We start from the raw sequence: 20019 nt of genomic DNA on the forward strand, positions 1-20019 counted from the left end.
TGAGAGGGAGGACAAACTGACCTACTACAGAGACAACCTACGTAGTCAGTTGGCCGAAGCCTATCTGCACCATCATCCATCCTCTCGCAGGTCTGACTCGAGGGGCCCTCTGCGCTCACCTTCTACTGCCATGGCTGCTGGGGAGGGGTGGCAGGAACAGTACCAGCTCCATCAGCAGCAGCCTGAGTCTACAGTCACTGATGAGTAGCTTTCTTCACCCGCATAGTGAAGCAACTCATTAGCACTAGGTAGACATGGAGCAGGACCTGAACCAGCAGGTGTTGGCATACCTTGACATGGCCATGCCAACACTCCTTGAAGATCAGCTGGACTTCTGGGCAGCCAAACTTGATTTGTGGCCGCAACTAGCAGAGTTTGTACTGGAAAAGCTGTCCTGCCCGGCCAGTAATGTGCCATCAGAGCGGATGTTTAGTGTGGAGGGGGCCATAGTAACCCCAAGGAGAACTCGTCTGTCCACGGAAAATATGGAGAGACTGACCTTTGTGACAATGAATCAGGCATGGATCAGCCAGGATTTCCACCCACCAATGTCTGATGCATCAGAGTAGATTGACCATGGTGCCACACCAACACTTCACAAATACGGATAGTGCAAAACATATTTACGGTGCTGCTCAACAGTTACAGACATTCCTCGCAAGTAGTGACGATATGCATTAGCTAAAATGTAACTTTTCTTAGGATAGTATATATGTACCCAAAAATTTTTTGAAATAAAACAAAAGGAAAAGTGTGCAAAAAACACCATGTGCCACCTACACCACCAAGTATTGATGTGATGCAAAGACCTCTAAAAGATGGAAGGGAACAACGTATGGTCCATTGTAACCGGTGGGGGTAAAAACACCCCCTGTAAGGCCTTACTCTCACATTATTAATTCCCTTCTTGGCAAGTGTTACTCGCCCTAAAAAGTGCAGCCCCACACAGGAACTACTCCCTATTTTCCCCCTTCAAACACTGCCATTTCTCAGGGTTTTTAGGTGGAAATAAGGAGAGTTTCCTGTGTGGGACCACCCTTTTAAGGGCGAGTAACACTTGCCAGGAAGGGAATTAATAGGGCAAGTAGGGCCTTACAGGGGAATTTTTTACCCCGACCTGCTACAATGAACCATACCACCTTTTAGAGGTCTTTGCATCACATCAGTACTTGGTGGTGTAGGTGGCACATGGTGTTTTTTGCACACCTTTCCTTTTGTTTGATTAAAAAAAAAATTTGGGGTACATATATTTTATCCTAAGAACAAAATTAAAAGTTAAGTTTTACGTAATACAGATCCTCAATACTTACTTGTGCACACTAACACTTTTACAAAAGAGACCTTTTTCTTCTGCCTACCTGCCTCAGCTACTATTCTGATCCTGCCACCCGCCTGATACCACACATCTGATACCAAGTTCTCCTTTTTTCCCCCACCTTCGCGCTGGGCTCTTCTGCATTCATTAGAGGCAGAGAGCACTCACTTTTTGCCCGGGCGCACGGAGATCTCAGGCAGAGTGCTTGTCGTTCAGCACTTACATATGAAAGATAAGGGACGCATGTGCTGGGACCTGTGTGTCAATCACACAGTGGTCCCAGCGCTGGTGTACAGGGGATAGGCGTGGCAGCCGTGGGGGAATAGTGAACCCCTGGCCATGCCTATCCGACTGTCAGTGGCAGCATATAAAAGTGTTTTTGAGCTAATAAAAATAAAATAAGAGGGATAAAAGCAAAGCTACAGACATATTTTACACACCATACACACACTGTGGTTAGGTTATATGCCCCAAAACTCATGACACTTGCGCTTTAAATCCAGCTTTATAATCTTAAAGGGGGTTTCTGGGCATAAAAAAATGTTTTATTACGGAGTGGAAGTGCTTTCAAAATATAAAACAACGCATACTTCTGGCCCCAATCCCCTGCAGCTGCCATTCTGATATCTCTCACTCCAGGGAGGATTCATTTTTAGGAAAATATTATAAACTGAACCAACTACTTTTCAAAAGAATACAGTATAATAATAGAATAATTATTATTATTTCTATTATTATACTGTATTATTTTCTACATATATAAAACTCAATGTGTGTATGTATGTGTGTGTGTATGTTCCAGCATTATGTCCAAACAGCTAAAGATATTAACATGAAACTTGGCACACGTTACTTATATGTCAACAACAAACATAGGAGGTTGAGATAGGAGGTCGAGATATGAGGACGGGATAGGAGGTTGAGATAGGATGATGGGATAGAAGGATGGGATAGGAGGTCCAGATAGATGGTCGGGATAGGAGGTCGGGATAGGAGGTCGGGATAGGAGGTTGAGATAGGAGGTCGAGATAAGAGGACAGGAAAGGTTGACGTTATAGGAGCTTGGAATAGGAGGTCGGGATAGGAGATAGGGATAGGAGGTCGGGATAGGAGGTTGAGATAGGAGGTCTGGATAGGAGGTCGAGATAGGAGGACAGGATAGGAGGACGGGATAGCAGGATGGGATAGGAGGACGGGATAGGAGGTCGGGATAGGAGGTCGAGATAGGAGGTCGAGATAGGAGGACGGGATATGGGGTTGGGATATGACAACAATATATGATGATGGGATATGAAGCCAAAAGCTTCCTCCTTTGTTTATTTTCCTCCCCAACAAGGATTAGGAAGGAAAAACCGGGCAACGCTGGGTACTCAGCTAGTATTATAATAAAAACAAGAATAGATAAGTAAAAAAAAAATTCCTGCGATGTGCCCATTTTCCTTATATAAAAACTGAAAAATAAAAAACTATCTATTCCAAACTGTAAAAATTAGAAAGCCCTTTGTGCCCTGCAAAACAATAAAAAATATCTAAAGGGTTTTCCGAAGTGCCACAATTTTTTAAATAATTCTGGGGCTGATAAGAAAAAGCAAAAAAATATTATACTTTACCTGGTCCCCCACAGCTCCCGCTGTAGATTTGAGTGCAGCTCCTTTTTGTTCCCCTGATGCCCATTTCTTCTGCCTGCATTTAAGACGAGATGTAGAAGTAGGACCTTTCTGCCCAGCCAACAATTGGTGCAGCAGAGTCTGATCATGACCAGTGATTGGCTGAGCATGCAGATCCTGTTCCAAAGTTTAAGCTCGGAATCAGATATAAAAGAAGAGCATTGGGGAGACCCGACCAGAGGGAGCAGCAGAAGGACCTGTAGGGGCCATGTTAAGGTAAGTATAACATTATTTTAATACATATGGCACACCCGAATACCTCTTTATTGGAAAGATTTATGCTTTTCTTATTTTCTGATGCAAATCTAAATGCATTTCTGTTTATATGTTGTACTGTATTTTTCAGTCTGCCCTAGGATTTGAACATAAGGAGCAGTTGCAGAAGCATTCATCTCAGCAAGGTTAGTGACAGAAGGAGCAGAACAGGTTTGTTAAAATCATAGGATGATATAGTCAATGGGTTAACATGGCATAACTGCTGAGCAAGACATCACAGATGTTACTGACAGGAGTCTGGTGGGGTATTAGTGAAGACAACAAGATGAAGGTTTCTTATTAGAAACACACGTGCAATTAAACTTGAATCTTTGTCAGATGCTTTCTCAGGTTCCCTTTGTTTGAAGGGGCTTTCTGTGATTTTATAGTGTTGGCCTATTTTAAGGATAGGAGCCAGACCTCCACAGTTCTGACATTGATGGCCTGTCCTAAGGAAGGGTTATCAATATCAAGGTCTCAGAAAACCCCTTTACGATTACTGTGGTGTCCCACTACAGGTACATAGTCCTGTATTACCTGTAGGCCCTGTCAGGTTGAGTCCCTCAGTGACCTGGGGGCTCCCCTACAGGGACTCCTTGTGTTATATTGTTAGTTTATTAAATGTGGTGTATATTACCTTAAGACCATAGATAGGATTCTAATATATAGATAGTATATAAGATCTTTGGAGGACTCCAATGATCTGTGTGAGTAAGCTGATCACATGTTATGTTATACTGTTATATGATTTGTTGCAACTTGTAATCCCAGAGATCACCAGGTTTAACCTATGACCCACAGCTTGACCAATGGGCTATAGTCCAGCCCCCTCTCTATATAAGGGGCAGCCATCTTTAATTCACTCTCTTAGCTTTACCACCTGCATCTGAGAACAAGTCTTTGCTAAAGTAGATACCAGAGACTCTCAAGACAAGTGTTCAGCATCTGGAAATCCACAAAGCTACAACTTTCCAGTAAGTCTCAAGTCTATGTCTGCTGTCACTGAAGTTGGTCAAGTCCTGCACATAGTCAAGTCCAGTCTAATAACAGTCAAGTCTAAAGTACCAGTTAAAGTCAAGTTAATTACAAGTATTGGTCAAGCAAGCTGTGAGGTCCTCTGGGTACTGGTGACATCTCTGGAACAATCTGGCCATAGCTGTGAAGATAATTACACCTGTCTTCAATTCTGTAAAGCCTCAGTTTACCTGCAACTGGTTGTGGACTCTTTATTCACTACTAGCCCGTGGGATAGCGGAGAATCCGGGTGTGTGGTGTTCCAGAACCCGAAAACCACACTGGCGTCACGAACACATAGGGGTTAATACCACCCGACCCCCGGGGTTAATAACATCTGATCCCACCACTCACTGCAACACCCGTGGCTCTGCCACTATTCACTATAGTGGCACACCACATTACCATTAGCTTAAAGATCCAGAAAAACAATACACAATTATAAGGAAACACTGGAAGAAGCTATTCCTTTTTCATACATGTACACATGGGAGGATGTTAAGCTATTCACTGCAGATACAAAGAGCCAAGAAGTGATCTGTAAATGGAAAGAAGCATAGCAACCAATCAGATTGCTTCTTTCTTTTTTCAGAGGCCTTTACAAAAATTGAAAGAAGCGATCTGATTGGATGCTATGGGCAACTCAGCAACTTTTCCTCTGGACAGGTTTTGATGAATTTCCCCCAATGTTTTTATTTTAGATTGTCCAGTTTTATTTTCTATTGGATGTTAATAAATGTTAGTCATTGTTTAATACTGTTCCTCCTCTTACACCAGATCACTCTGTAGGATTTGGGGGAAAATTTGGGGTACAGAAAGATAGACAAGATAAATCAGCTCATGCTTGGAGTCATAAAGAAAATGTGCAGCTCCATGAATCTCAGAAAGGTAACATTTCCCCCACTAATCCTAAAACGATGTTTATTATACATGGAGTTTTTCCTAATTTTTTCTTTATTTCTATGGTCTACATGTCCTATTCAGTGGATATATTACAACCCAATGCTAAGTTTGAAAATGTATCCCAACAATGTCTGACTAGGCAATGTTTTCCCAGTGCTCAGTTATTTATTTATTTATCTTTTTTACTTTTTTGCCACTTACCTTCATGTTTCCCTTACAGCAATGGTACTTAAACTGGTCATTTAATGTAACTAAATGACAAGCTGTGCCTTAGATGTTGTATTCAGCTGCAATATTCCTGACTGTGAACTGTCTATTCATCAAAACAATAAATAACATCCTCGTCTGACACCTTTTTGCAACACCTTTAGAATCCTGTACATACTATTTAGTCACAAATGACCAGGCACTAGTACAAGTAGCTCTAAGGGGTACTCTACTGGCCAGTGTTCGGAACATTTAAGTCTGAGCGCTGTGCGCGCACTGCAGGGGTCAGCCACGCTCCCTTGTGTTGTCAGGCCACGCCCCTTCAATGCAAGTCTATTGAAGGGGATGTGACGGTCGCCCCAGGCCCCAGGAGTTGTACTAGCAATGTGAACATTAGTTTTATGCATCCACTTAAAGAATTTACTGTTAATTTTTTGCCCATTCCAATCCTTTACAGTTATTACGGACACAAAATAATCAGTGTTATTAGTTTCACCTGTGAATGGTTGTAATGGCTAATCGCTAAAATATCTTCATTACTACAGACTATGCAAAAGGGTTTGGGGGCCGATATGGTGTACAGACTGACCGAGTGGACAAGGTAAGAGAGTATTGTAATACTGATTAAAATCTATGATGCTTTATAAAAAAAAAAAAGTTAACTTCTTATACATATGATCCAGGCAAATGGAATACACATTTCTTCTTTTAAAGGGAACCTGTCATGAGATTTTATCATTTATAACACGTGGCAATGCATTATATATGGTAAAATCTTCTTCACCATCCCTAGGAGACGTTTCTGCCTACAGGGATGGTGAGGATACGGTGTAAGAAAGTCTCTCCGGCCCTGTAAGTAGTCTCCTTGGCAGTGAGCTAAACTCACCTAGCCCCACTGCTCTGGCTGTTATCATGCCCCTCAGTGTGATTGACAGCACCGACACGGCTCATGTTATCGCTCTGCTCCGTCTGCTTAGGGAGAAAAGTGGTGACTGGGCTGTCAATCACACTGAGGGGGCCCGATTACAGCTGGAGACTAGGTGAGTATAGCTCCTATGTTGCTGGCATGGAATATCCTCACAATTCCTGTGAGCAGGAACGTCTCCCAGGGATGTTGAGGAAGTTTACTTTACTATATAGAATGCGTTGCCACACCTTATATATGGTAAAATCTAATGGCAATTTTACATTCCATTACATTCTTTTTTACAGTCTGCTGCAGGCTTTGGTGAGATCGAATCACCCAGTTCTGCATATGAGAAAACACAGCCTCTTGAAGCCAGTAAGTATTATATACTGTACATGAACAAAGTATTTTAGGGACACCTTTTAAATGAGTCCTAAAATGGAATTGATAAGGGTCCACCTGGTGGAACCATTATTAGTTCCATATCCCTTTCATAGTGGTGAAATGTCAGCATATGCATGCTTCACTGTTATTGCAGGTTATAGAGACTCCCAAGAGAAGTATCACAAAGTGTTTTCCCAAAATACCCCTTAATAAAGACACATATTTGTTTCCTCAGGAAGATGTATGAAAAAATAACAAACCATCATTTAGTTATTTTTCATTCTAGGTTTCATTACATATTTAAAAAATCTGACACAATAGGAATCTGGCACTGACATATATGACACACACACACATATATATATATATATATATATATATATATATATATATTTATTTGTCAATATCTTTTTGATTTTGTGTCAGGTGTTCAATAATAGGAAATTGGGGCATTTTATAGATCATCTTCATTCTTTATAACAATGTCTATCTGCGATCACTGACTTCACCAAGGCAATCTTTTCATGGATCTCTGACACAGACAATAGTAATGTCTTTAAATATTGACCTCTTGCCCTAAATAAAATGCTTCCAGTGACAAGTGGGGCTCAGAATCTAAGATCTCGATTTGAGAATATGGCTAAGGTGGCGGAAGAAGAAAACCGGCAGAAAGCAGAGGAAGAGAAAGCCAGGAGACAGATTAAAGACAAGATGGAACGAGAGAAACAAGCAAAGAAGGAGGTGAGGCAAAAAAAAATTTCTTTGCTATTCTCCAAATATAGTGACTTTATGTACATAAATATTTACTGTAGGGACAGTTCGTGCTCAGTGACTCCATGGAATACACATATGTGTACATTAGCATGACATGGAGGGGACTAAATTTGATAGGGTAAAGGAATAAGTATTCATGCAAAAGTACCTTGCCATCCCCAAATGATTTTTAGGTACTCACTGGGACACCATTTGAAGGGCACGACCAACCTCAATACATAGGTCATAGTCATAGACTAACTTTAGGTAGCATACAGGCCAACATGTGTACACACTTGACATCCTTGTGTTAACATGCCTATACATTACCCGCGTCCCTCATTCTAGCTATATTACACGTGATCTTTGCCTAAAGACTGAGAACCTTTTACATAAACATTTAATGCCTGCTTAGCTTAGGAACTATGGTGGAGATTTAACAAAACCTGTGCAGAGGAAGAGTTGACCAGTTGACCAGTTGCCCATAACCATCAGACACTTCTTTCATTTTTCAAAGGTCTGCTTAGAAATTAAAGAAGTGATTTTTATGACATGTTGTATAAAATAATGATGTACCTTTACAGCATCAGCTCTGTAACAACATTATAATGCAGTTTTTTAAACATGTTTTTACACAAAAGAAGTCATTTTTTACTTGTAAACCAAAGTTTAGATCAGGTCCTGAGTCTGTCCCTGCTCTTGTCCTCATTGCAGGAAACAGACTCACAGACTTTCTTTAGAATACATCTTTGCTGGCAGAAAGAAAATGTGCTTTGCTGAGGACTTGTGCTAACATTTGGTGGGAGTCTCACTACCCAGACTCTGCAAAGAATAAGCCATCAATGTTTACAGACTAGATAACCCCTTTAACACATTATATTTAGCTGGGTTTTTTGTTTTTTTTGCAGACTCAACAAAGCTCAGATTTTGGGCAGTCTCAGAAGCAGCCAGCTCCCGTCTCTGTTCCTGTCCCAGTTCCCCGTATTTCTGTCACTCCACAAACTCCAGAAGAGGAAGTAAGTATTTTCTTGTAGACTAAGATTAAAAAATAATAGCAACTGTTATTGATGTATTACAACCGTATTTTATTTAGATACCAACAGATTCTGAATATGAGGCACCTCCAGCTCTTCCCCCCAGACTTCCTGAAATGATGAAGGACACTGTACCTCGTCCAGAACCATTTGTCCAGAATGACACCTGTATGACTACGAAGGAGGTAAGCTGTCTTACATTTGGCTGAGGTCCATAGTGGTCAAGGCATCTAAATTATATCAAGGAGAGATGGGGCTTATAAAGTCTGGGGAGAATGCCTTAATGCCAGATTTTCTCAAGGGTGGGATGAAGAAGCAACTGGCTCCAGTTTTTGATCCTGTCCCAATTCCCCATATTTCAGTAACTGCACAAACTCTAGAACAAGAAGTAAGTATTTTCTAGTAGACTGTAAGATTAAAATTGAACATCACAATTGTTATTGATGGATTACAACTTCATTTAATTTAGATACCAGTAGATTCTGAATATGAGGCTCCTCCAGCTCTTCCTCCCAGACTCCCTGAAATGATGAAGGGCACTGTACCTCCTCCAGAACCCTTTGTCCAGGATGACACTTATGAAGACATTCCCGCACCCCCCCTTGATACAGAAGAAGAGTATGAAGACATCCCAGACCCTCCACCAAGGCTAGAAGAGGAAGAAACTGAAGACTATGAAATCATGGATCAACCAGTTGCTGAAGAAGATTCTTTATATGAAGAATTACCACAGGAGAGTGAAGATGGTGAGAATAAAAATGTTTGACAGGTTAACATGAAAAATGCTGGTATACTAACATACAAACTGGAATATAGCAATAGAAAAACAGACAGACAGACACAAGGAAGTGGCTATAAAGATTATAGAGTTTGCAGTCACCTTTGACCTTGGTGCCTAAGGGTGTCGCTCTGCCTGAAAATAAACAGAGACAGATAGATGAATAAATAGATACTGTAAATAAGGTGGAATTTATAAAAACTCTACGCCAGCTATTTAGTTTAGAAATGTTGCAAATTTCTTGCAACTTTCTTTAGCATTCTGTATGTAGTTTTCAAGTATAGAAGTGACTAGATAGCTAGATAGATAAATATATATATATATATATATATATATATATATATATATATACAGTATATATGATAACATGATAAAAGCTTAATCAGATATATCTATTTTCAGAGCCATCTAAACAGAAAGGATCCTCTGGGATGACTGCAATTGCCTTGTATGATTATGAAGGAGGTAAGCTCTCTTAAATTTGACTGGGGTCCATATTAGAGGACACAGCATCTAAATGATATCAGGGAGGGATGGGGCACATAATGTGAGGGGCGAATACTGGAATTTCTCAAGAGACGAGGGGTTTTAAAAAATAAAATAAAATTCTGAAATAACATGACCACATATTATCACATACTGTTGCTAAATAAAATAGGACTACACACAAACCAATATCACCCTTACAGTGCCCATACAGTGGTAGATACTAAATCTACACAGTTTCTGAAGAGAAGATTCTTAATTACAGGGCATTGGTCCCTGATTGGAGTTAGTCACTTTCCCCTTTTATGTATTCATACGTCCAAGGCGGCCAGGAAGATTTCTTCCACATCTTAGGCTCTGCACTTTTCCAATACCCGCTTTACCTTTCCCCCATCTGTAGTGCCTTAAATGGTAATAATTCACCCTAGGTGTCCCATGCAATAAAGTGGGTAGGAAAGTGGGTTAGGGAGAAAGGGGTAGGTAGGCAGGACTCTCTTTTAAGTAAACAGCCCCCCCCCCCCCCTACAGTGTGTAGTTCACCCCATTAGGTGGGCTTCACCAGTGTGTAGTTTCTATAGTTTATAGGCCCACAGCAGGTAGGTTTCCCAGTAGATAGGGCCCTAGTGAATAGTTTCCCACATATATGGGCTCTGTACCAATATATATTTTTCCCTGTAGATAGCTCCAGTAGGTAGCAGTTCCCCTGTAGATAGCTGGCAAAAAGTAGCTTTTTCCTATAGATTTCCCACAGTAGGCAGTTTCCCCCAGTAGGTACGTTCCCCCTGTAAAAAGGTTGTTTCCTCATGTTTATAGCCCACAGGAGGAAGTTTCCCCCTGTAGATACCCCGCAATAAGTAGTTTCCTGTTCCCTTTTGTAGATCGACCCTAGTAGGTAACTGCACATAAAGTTTTAATCAATAAAGACTGGATCGTTTGTTTGCACAAATCTGCGCTGTTCACCCAAGTAGGTAGTTTACTCCTGTAGAGAGGCCCTGAGTAGCTGGGTTCCTCCTGTAGACAGACCCCAATAGGTAGATAGGCCCCAGCAGAAAGAGAAAAAAAAGAAAACAGAGAACATACTAACAAGGCTCCCATCTCCCCTACAGTTACCAATGCTCTTTAATCCTAAGGGCCTCAGGCCGCTTCATGCCCGCAGCCATCAGAGGTCTCCTCCTTTGGGACACACGTGTAGGATGAGTGATTGATCCTATGCTTGTGTGCCTGAAGAGATGCTCCAGACCTCTAGTAGCTGTCACAGTAGGTTTAGTAAAATTTTGTAAGGATGTTTTGCCACAGAATGTTACACAATTGTTGAACAGTGTTTTGTTATATATATGAAACAATGCAACCACCAATACTATTAATTATAATGAATTACTTTACACTTTAGTTGATGATTACACAAAATGTTTTTCCATGCAGTTGGCAATATGTACAGTATCTGCAAATTAAAGAAAAAAAAAGCTTGCAGTCATAGGCTATGCCCACACATTGCCCCCCGCCCTGTTCTTTTGTATGGTACAAAAGACGGAAAAAAAGAGGCTGTAGATTCTCAGTGATTGAGTTCAGTGGGAAAAACAGCTAATAATACACACACTGGGGACATTGATTAATCTAATAGTACGATTTTTTGTTGCCAATAGAAACCAATCACAGCTTAACTTTCATATCTCATATTGCTCTGGTAAAATGAAAGCTGAGCTGTGATTGGTTTCCATTGACAATACTGAGAATCTTACTATAAGAGTGCGATAAATTACCCTTGTATTATTAAGTAGAAACATAGGAACCAATCGCAGCTCAGCTTTCATTTCTGAAACTTAGCTGTGATTGATTGCTATCTGTCTGAGACAAAAATCAGACTCATTTTTGTCTCAAACAGATGAATAAAGTTTCACCTTTTGAGTTCACTCCTGGTTTGACTCCAAACACAACATAAAAAACTACCACAAAAACTGCAATCTAACTGTAACACTTTAATAAATGGAGCCATAATATGGATCTGTGCATGAAGTCTAACCCATATATTGGTTACAAAAGCCTTTTACCTACAGAAAGTAGATCTGCAGTAAATACAGTAAGACATTTTTAGAACTGTATTCCACGTGACTACAGAGTGAATATATATGGACTTGTGTTTTACAGGTGGCGATGATGAGATCTCATTTGAACCTCAGGATCTCATCACAGATATTGAGATGATCGATGAGGGCTGGTGGAGCGGATACTGCAGAGGGCGCCGTGGACTCTTTCCTTCTAATTATGTGGAGCTTATGCAGTAATAGATTACATTACTGCCATTACAAGCTGTAAAGTGAAATTCTTTAAGGCTAGGTCCACATAACACATATGTCCTGGCAGGGTCTCCGTCTGGTCCATTGAAATGAATGGCATCCGCTGTTACTGTATACATCTGTATCCCATTTCTGATAAGATGCCGACGGATACCTCTGACGGACTGCTAAAACACGGTGTTGACCAAGCCTTACACTATATAGAGCTTTGCAAGAAATAAGGTTTCTAAGTGTGAAAAATCTGAACATTGAAATGCATCATGTGGAAGAAAATGTTGATGAATGTACAATTCACTCCAAACCTCTAACATGCACTTTTAATAAAGAAGCAAATTCCTGCTTTAGTATTAAAGGGGTAATTTGATGGAAAACTTTTTTTTTTTTTTTAAAGAACTGGTGCCAGAAAGTTAAACAGATTTGTTAATTACTTCTATTAAAAAAATCTTAATCCTTCCACTTTCAGTACTTTTTAGCACCTGTTTGCTACAAAGGAAAATCTTTTTGAATTTATTTTTTTGTGTTGTCCACAGTGCTCTCTGCTGACACCTGATACCCATTTCAGGAACTGTCCAGAGCAGGAGAAAATCCCCATAGCAAACCTATGCTGCTCTGGACAGTTCCTGACACGGATAGAAGTGTCAGCAGAGAGCATTGTGGGCAACACAAAAAAATTCAAAAAGTAAAGAATATCCTCTGTAGCATACAGCTGCTAAAAAGTACTAAAAGGATGAATATTTTGTAATAGAAGGAATCTACAAATCTGTTTAACTTTCTGACACCAGTTAATTTATAAAAAAGAAAAAATTTCCACCGGAGTACCCCTTTAAGATTATTATCTGTAATGTTTCTTACTGCCGGCTGCAATAATCCATGTGAATAAAGTTCAAAATTTATATAGATGTTTGGTCATTGTCAGAAGTCACATCACAGATTTTGAGAGAAATACCAGGCCATCAATATGGTATTGGCAAGATTCCATGTTCTAACCGGAGGCGTGCTAGCATTGAGGGGTTTTCAATATTAACCCCTTAAGGACCAGGCCATTTTTCACTGTAGGACCAGAGCGTTTTTTGCACATCTGACCACTTTCACTTTAAGTATTAATAACTTAACTTAAGCATTAATGCTTTTACCTTTCATTTTGATTCCGAGATAGTTTTTTCGTGACTTATTCTACTTTATGTTAGTGGTAAAATTTTGTCGATCATTTCTTGGTGAAAAATTCCAAAATTTTATGAAAAAATTGAAAATTTAGCCTTTTTCTAACTTTGAAGCTCTCTGCTTGTAAGGAAAATAGACATTCCAAATCAATGATATTTTGATTCACAAATACAATATGTCTACCTTATGTTGGCATCATAAAGTTGACATGTTTTTACTTTTGGAAGACATCAGAGGGCTTCAAAGTTCAGCACCAATTTTCCAATTTTTCACAAAATTTTCAAAATCGGAATTTTACATGGACCAGTTCAGGTTTGAAGTGGATTTGAAGGGCTTTCTTATTAGAAATACCCCACAAACTGTACCCCTCAAAGTATTCAAAATGACATTCAGTAAGTGTGTTAACCCTTTAGGTGTTTCACAGAAATAGCAGCAAAGGTAAGAAGAAAATTCAAAATCTTCATTTTTTACACTCACATGTTCTTGTAGACCCAGTTTTTGAATTTTTACAAGGGGTAAAAGGAGAAAAATCCTCTAAAAATTTGTAACCCAATTTCTCTCGAATAAGAAAATACCTCATATGTGTATGTCAAGTGTTCGGCGGGTTCACTAGATGGCTCAGAAGGGAAGGAGCGACAGTGGGATTTTGGAGAGTGAGTTTTTCTGAAATGGTTTTTGGGGGGCATGTCACATTTAGGAAGCCCCTATGGTGCCAGAACAGCAGAAAACCCCCCACATAGCATACCATTTTGGAAACTACATCCCTCAAGGCACGTAACAATGGGTCCAGTGAGCCTTAATACCCCACAGGTGTTTGACGACTTTTCGTTAAAGTCTGATGTGTAAATGAAAAAAAAAATTTCCACTAAAGTGCAGGTTTTTTCCCAAATTTACCATTTTTATAAAGTGTAATGGGAGAAAATGCCCCCCAAAATTTGTAACACCATCTCTTCTGAGTATGGAAATACCCCATGTTAGGACGTAAAATGCTCTGCGGGTGAACTACAATGCTCAGAAGAGAAGGAGTCACATTTGGCTTTTGGAAAGCAAATTTTGCTGAAATGGTTTTTGGGGGGCATGTCGCATTTAGGAAGCCCCTGTGGTGCCAGAACAGCAAAAATACCCACATGGCATACTATTTTGGAAACTACACCCCTCAAGGAACGTAACAAGGGGTACAGTGAGCCTTAACACCTCACGGGTATTTCACGACTCTTTGTTAAAGTTGGATGTGTAAATGAAAAAACATTTTTTCACTAAAATGCTGGTTTTTCCCCAAATTGTACATTTTTACAAGGGGTAATAGGAGAAAATGACCCCCAAAATTTGTAACCCCATTTCTTCTGAGTATGGAAATACCCCATGTGTGGACATCAAGTGCTCTGCGGGCGAACTACAATGCTCAAAAGAGGAGGAGTGCCATTGAGCTTTTGAAGAGCGAATTGGTTTGGAATGGAAGTCAGGGCCATGTGCGTTTACAAAGCTCCTCGTGGTGCCAGAACAGTGGACCCCCCCCCCCCCACATGTGACCCCATTTTGGAAACTACACCCCTCTCAGAATTTAATAAGGTGTGCAGTGAGTATTTACACCCCACTGGCATTTGACAGATCTTTGGAACAGTAATTACATTTTTCATTTTCACGGACCACTGTTCCAAAAATCTGTCAGACACCTGTGGGGCGTAAATGCTCACTGTACCCCTTATTACATTACATGAGGGGTGTAGTTTCCAAAATGGGGTCACATGTGGGGGGGGGTCCATTGTTCTTGCACTATGGGGGCTTTGTAAACACACGTGGCCTTCAATTCCGGACACATTTTCTCTTCAAAATCCCAATGGCGCTCCTTCTCTTCTGAGCATTGTAGTGCACCCACAGAGCACTTTACATCCACATATGGGGTATATTTTGGGGTTACAAATTTTGGGGGGATTTTAGCATTTTAGTGAACAAAAATTATTTTTTTTCATTTTCCCATCCAACTTTAACGCCCACATATGGGGTATTTCCGTACTCAGGAGAAATTGCGTTACAAATTTTGGGGGTCTTTTTTTCCTTTTACCTCTTGTGAAAATAAAAAGTAAAGGGCAACACCAGCATGTTAGTGTAAAAATAATTTTTTTACACTAACAGGCTGGTATAGACCCCAAATTTTCCTTTTCATAAGGTGTAAAAGGAGAAAAAGCCCCCCAAAATTTGTAGTGTAATCTCTCCCGAGTACGGAAATACTGAGAGAGCAGAGCACCATGCGCATTTGAAGACTAAATTTGGGATTGCATAGGGGTGGACATAGGGGTATTCTAAGCCAGTGATTCCCAAACAGGGTGCCTCCAGCTGTTTCTAAACTCCCAGCATGCCTGGACAGTCAGTGGCTGTCCAGAAATGCTGGGAGTTGTTGTTTTGCAACAGCTGGCGGCTCCGTTTTGGAAACACTGCCGTACAATATGCTTTTCATTTTTATTGGGGGGGGGGACGGGACAGTGTAAGGGGGTGTATATGTAGTATTTTACCCTTTATTATTTGTTAGTGTAGCGTAGTGTTTTTAGGGTACATTCGCACTGGCGGAGGTTTACAGTGAGTTCCTCGCTAGGAGTTTGCGCTGCAGGGAAAAATTTGCCGCAGCCCAAACTTGAAGCAGGGAACTTACTGTAAACCTGCCCGTGTGAATGTACCCTGCTGAAACCTCCAGCTACAACTCCCAGCATGAACTGACAGACCGTGCATGCTGGGAGTTGTACTTTTGCAACAGCTGGAGGCACACTGGTTGGAAAACCTTCAGTTAGGTTCTGTTACCTAACTCAGTATTTTCCAACCAGTGTGCCTCCAGCTGTTGAAAAACTGCAACTCCCAGCATGTACTGATTGCCGAAGGGCATGCTGGGAGAAGTAGTTATGCAACAGCTGGAGGTACACAACTACAACTACCAGCATGCCGAGACAGCTGTTTGCTGTTTGGGCATGCTGGGATTTGCAGTTTTGCAACATGTGATCTCCAAACTGTGGCCTTCCAGATGTTGCAAAACTACATATCCCAGCATGCCCAGACAGCAAACAGTTGTGTGGGCATGCTAGGAGTTGTAGTTTTGCAAGATCTGGAGGGATATGGTTTAGAGACTACTGTATAGTGGTCTCAAACTTTAGCCCTCCAGCTGTTGCAAAACTACAAATCCCAGCATGCCCAAACAGCTGTCTGGGCATGCTGGGAGTTGTAGTTTTGCAACATCTGGAGTTCTACAGTATAGAGACCATTGTATAGTGGTCTCAAACTGTAGCCCTCCAAATGTTGCTAGGCAACTCACCGTCTTCCGCTCAGCCAGCTGCACGACATCGCTGCCCGCCGATCTCCGACGCCGCTCGTCGCCTGCAGACTCGCCCGCAGGGTAAGTGGACTTCGGCGTCGGTCCTCCTCAGTTTCCCCGTTCTGCCCCACCTATTGTGGGTGGGCAGAAAGGGGAAAACGAAAGTCTATACGACCAATAGCAGGGATAGGAGGGGTGGCACCCCTGCCACCTCACTCCTATCCCTTCAGGGGGATCGAGGGTGTCTTGGACAACCCCGATCACCCTTATTTTCCGGTCACCATAGACCCGTATGACCCAGAATAGCCGCAAATCGCAAGTGTGAATTCACTTGCGATTTGCGGCAATCGCCGACATGGGGGGGGGGGGTCTGATGACCCCCCTGGGCATTTGCACCCAGGGGGTCAGAAATTCCCACGGACGTACGCGTACGTCCTTAAATACCAGGGTGCTTAGACGTATGCATACGTCCATGGTCCTTAAGGGGTTAAAGGAGTACTCCAGTGAAATCTAGTTTTTTTTTTTTTTCATCATATCAGCCTGCTCTAAAAAGTTAAGCAGATTGGTAAATGACTTCTATTAAAAAATCTTAATCTTTCCAGTACTTATCAACTGCTGTATGTCCAGAGGAAGTTGAGTTGTTCTTTTCTGTCTGACCACAGTGCTCTCTACTGACATTTCTGTCTATATCAGGTACTGTCCAGAGCAGGAGCAAATCCCCATAGCAAACCTCTCCTGCTCTGGACAGTTCCTGACATGGACAGAGGTGTCAGCAGAGAGCACTGTGGTCAGACAGAAAAGAACAACTCAACTTTCTCTGGAGCATACAGCAGCTGATAGGAACTGGAAGGATTAAGATTTTTTTTTAATAGAAGTAATTTACAAATCTGTTTAACTTTCTGACACCAGTTCATTTGAAAAAAATAATAATAATTCCACCGGAGTACCCCTTTAACTTGTACCTCTCCTTACAGTTGCTGTTGTGCAAGAAATTGCAGTGTTGTCCCGGTCACTAAATTAGGACAATGCTGCAGTTCCTTATATTGCTGCTACTAAAAGTACAGGAGTTACAAAAACAAGCAAAGTACGCAATGAAGAAGCTGCCTCTTCAAACAGCTATGTATAATTAAAAGGCAAGAAATTACAGGATATCCCACATGTAGTATAATAGTAAATTTCACAGTGGCCCGTTAGTAATAATGCTCTAATATTAACTCTGTACCATGTGAAACCAAAAAAAGACAAAGGATTCACTTTTATACAAAATCAAAAATATATTTATTGGTAAACATTAATAGTCAGAAAAGAAAAGAAAAAAAGGAGGGGTCACACATGAAGAAAAAACAGATAATGGCATCTCCTGGACCTGAAAAAGATAGCAGCAAGTAGAGTGCAGTTCACATTATTAGGATATACTGAGGTTAACTACAAATTGCATGTCACGATGCCGGCTGGCAGGTAGTGGATCCTCTGTGCCAGAGAGGGATGGCGAGGGCCGCGCTAGTGGACCGGTTCTAAGCCACTACAGGTTTTCACCAGAGCCCGCCGCAAGGCGGGATGGTCTTGCTGCGGCGGTAGTGACCAGGTCGTATCCACTAGCAACGGCTCACCTCTCTGGCTGCTGAAGATAGGCGAGGTACAAGGGAGTAGGCAGAAGCAAAGTCGGACGTAGCAGAAGGTCGGGGGCAGGCGGCAAGGTTCGTAGTCAGGGGAGATAGCAGAAGTTCTGGTACACAGGCTTTAAACACACAAAACGCTTTCACTAGGCACAAGGGCAACAAGATCCGGCAAGGAAGTGCATGGGAGGAGGATAGATATAGTCAGGGACCAGGTGGAAGCCAATTAAGCTAATTGGGCCAGGCACCAATCATTGGTGCACTGGCCCTTTAAGTCTCAGGGAGCTGGCGCGCGCGCGCCCTAGAGAGCGGAGCCGCGCGCGCCAGCACATGACAGCAGGGGACGGGAACGGGTAAGTGACCTGGGATGCGATTCGCGAGCGGGCGCGTCCCGCTGTGCGAATCGCATCCCCAACGGCCATGACAGAGCAGCGCTCCCGGTCAGCGGGACTGACCGGGGAGCTGCAAGGAGAAAGACGCCGTGAGCGCTCCGGGGAGGAGCGGGGGCCCGGAGCGCTAGGCGTAACAGTACCCCCCCCCCCTTAGGTCTCCCCTTCTCTTTATCCGGTAACTGCCTCCCCTGGGATGAGGACACCGGGAAAGGATGGAGGGATTCCTCAACGGCAGGCAGAACAGCAGGAGTAGGAATGGGGAGAGAGGGCAGAGGGCGAGACCTGGCACGGGGCAGTGTGACACCAGGACGAGGGCCATGAGGGGACACAGGGGCTTGCCTGATGGGACTGGGAGGGGGGGAGAGGCATTTCCTGTGGCAGGCAGAGTCCTTAATGACCTTAGGGGGACCGGATACAGGAGGAACCACAGGGTCACGGCAGGGAGTACTGGGAACCGGTTGAAGGCAGTCCTTGGAACAAGAGGGACCCCAACTCTTGATCTCCCCAGTGGACCAATCCAGGGTTGGGGAATGGTGTTGAAGCCAGGGTAGTCCAAGGAGAACTTCAGAAGTGCAATTAGGAAGGACAAAAAATACAATTTCCTCGTGATGAGGTCCGATGCACATTAGGAGGGGCTCCGTGCGGAAACGCACGGTGCAATCCAACCTGGCTCCGTTGACCGCGGAAATGTAGAGTGGCTTGACAAGACGGGTCACCGGAATGCGGAATTTATTCACTAAGGACTCCCGAATAAAATTCCCAGAAGCTCCAGAGTCCAGGCAGGCCACGGCTGAGAGGGAAGAGCTGGCTGAAGTAGAAATCCGAACAGGCACCGTGAGACGTGGAGAAGCCGACTTAGCATCAAGAGACGCCACACCCACGAGAGCTGGGTGCGAGCGTGCGTTTCCCAGACGTGGAGGACGGATTGGGCAATCCACCAAAAAATGTTTAGTACTGGCACAGTACAGACAAAGATTCTCTTCCTTACGGCGATTCCTCTCTTCCAGGGTCAGGCGAGACCGATCCACTTGCATGGCTTCCTCGGCGGGAGGCCTAGGCGCAGATTGCAGTGGAGACTGTGGGAGAGGTGTCCAGAGATCTAAGTCTTTTTCCTGGCGGAGCTCTTGATGCCTCTCAGAAAAACGCATGTCAATGCGAGTGGCTAGATGAATGAGTTCATGCAGGTTAGCAGGAGTCTCTCGTGCAGCCAGAACATCTTTAATGTTGCTGGATAGGCCTTTTTTAAAGGTCGCGCAGAGAGCCTCATTATTCCAGGATAGTTCAGAAGCAAGAGTACGGAATTGTATGGCGTACTCGCCAACGGAGGAATTACCCTGGACCAGGTTCAGCAGGGCAGTCTCAGCAGAAGAGGCTCGGGCAGGTTCCTCAAAGACACTTCGAATTTCCGAGAAGAAGGAGTGTACAGAGGCAGTGACGGGGTCATTGCGGTCCCAGAGCGGTGTGGCCCATGACAGAGCTTTTCCAGACAGAAGGCTGACTACGAAAGCCACCTTAGACCTTTCAGTAGGAAACTGGTCCGACATCATCTCCAAGT

At 42.7% G+C, this 20019-nt stretch overlaps 1 protein-coding gene across 2 annotated transcripts in view; it reads left to right on the plus strand.

Moving 5' to 3' along the window:
- Positions 1-12880, plus strand: part of LOC130368787 (src substrate cortactin-like) — a 47435-nt gene extending 34555 nt beyond the window's left edge. For both annotated transcript variants that reach the window (XM_056573005.1, XM_056573006.1), the window contains exons 10-19: positions 3329-3383; positions 5029-5139; positions 5907-5962; positions 6574-6643; positions 7248-7393; positions 8314-8421; positions 8499-8624; positions 8909-9185; positions 9620-9682; positions 11849-12880. In XM_056573005.1, the coding sequence (XP_056428980.1) occupies positions 3329-3383; positions 5029-5139; positions 5907-5962; positions 6574-6643; positions 7248-7393; positions 8314-8421; positions 8499-8624; positions 8909-9185; positions 9620-9682; positions 11849-11985 (1149 nt within the window). In that variant the 3' untranslated portion in view covers positions 11986-12880. The remainder of the gene's footprint in view (positions 1-3328; positions 3384-5028; positions 5140-5906; positions 5963-6573; positions 6644-7247; positions 7394-8313; positions 8422-8498; positions 8625-8908; positions 9186-9619; positions 9683-11848) is intronic.
- The last annotated feature ends 7139 nt before the right edge of the window (positions 12881-20019 follow it).

Source organism: Hyla sarda, chromosome 4 (genome assembly GCF_029499605.1).
Source record: "Hyla sarda isolate aHylSar1 chromosome 4, aHylSar1.hap1, whole genome shotgun sequence".
In the NCBI taxonomy this organism is placed as follows: domain Eukaryota; kingdom Metazoa; phylum Chordata; class Amphibia; order Anura; family Hylidae; genus Hyla; species Hyla sarda.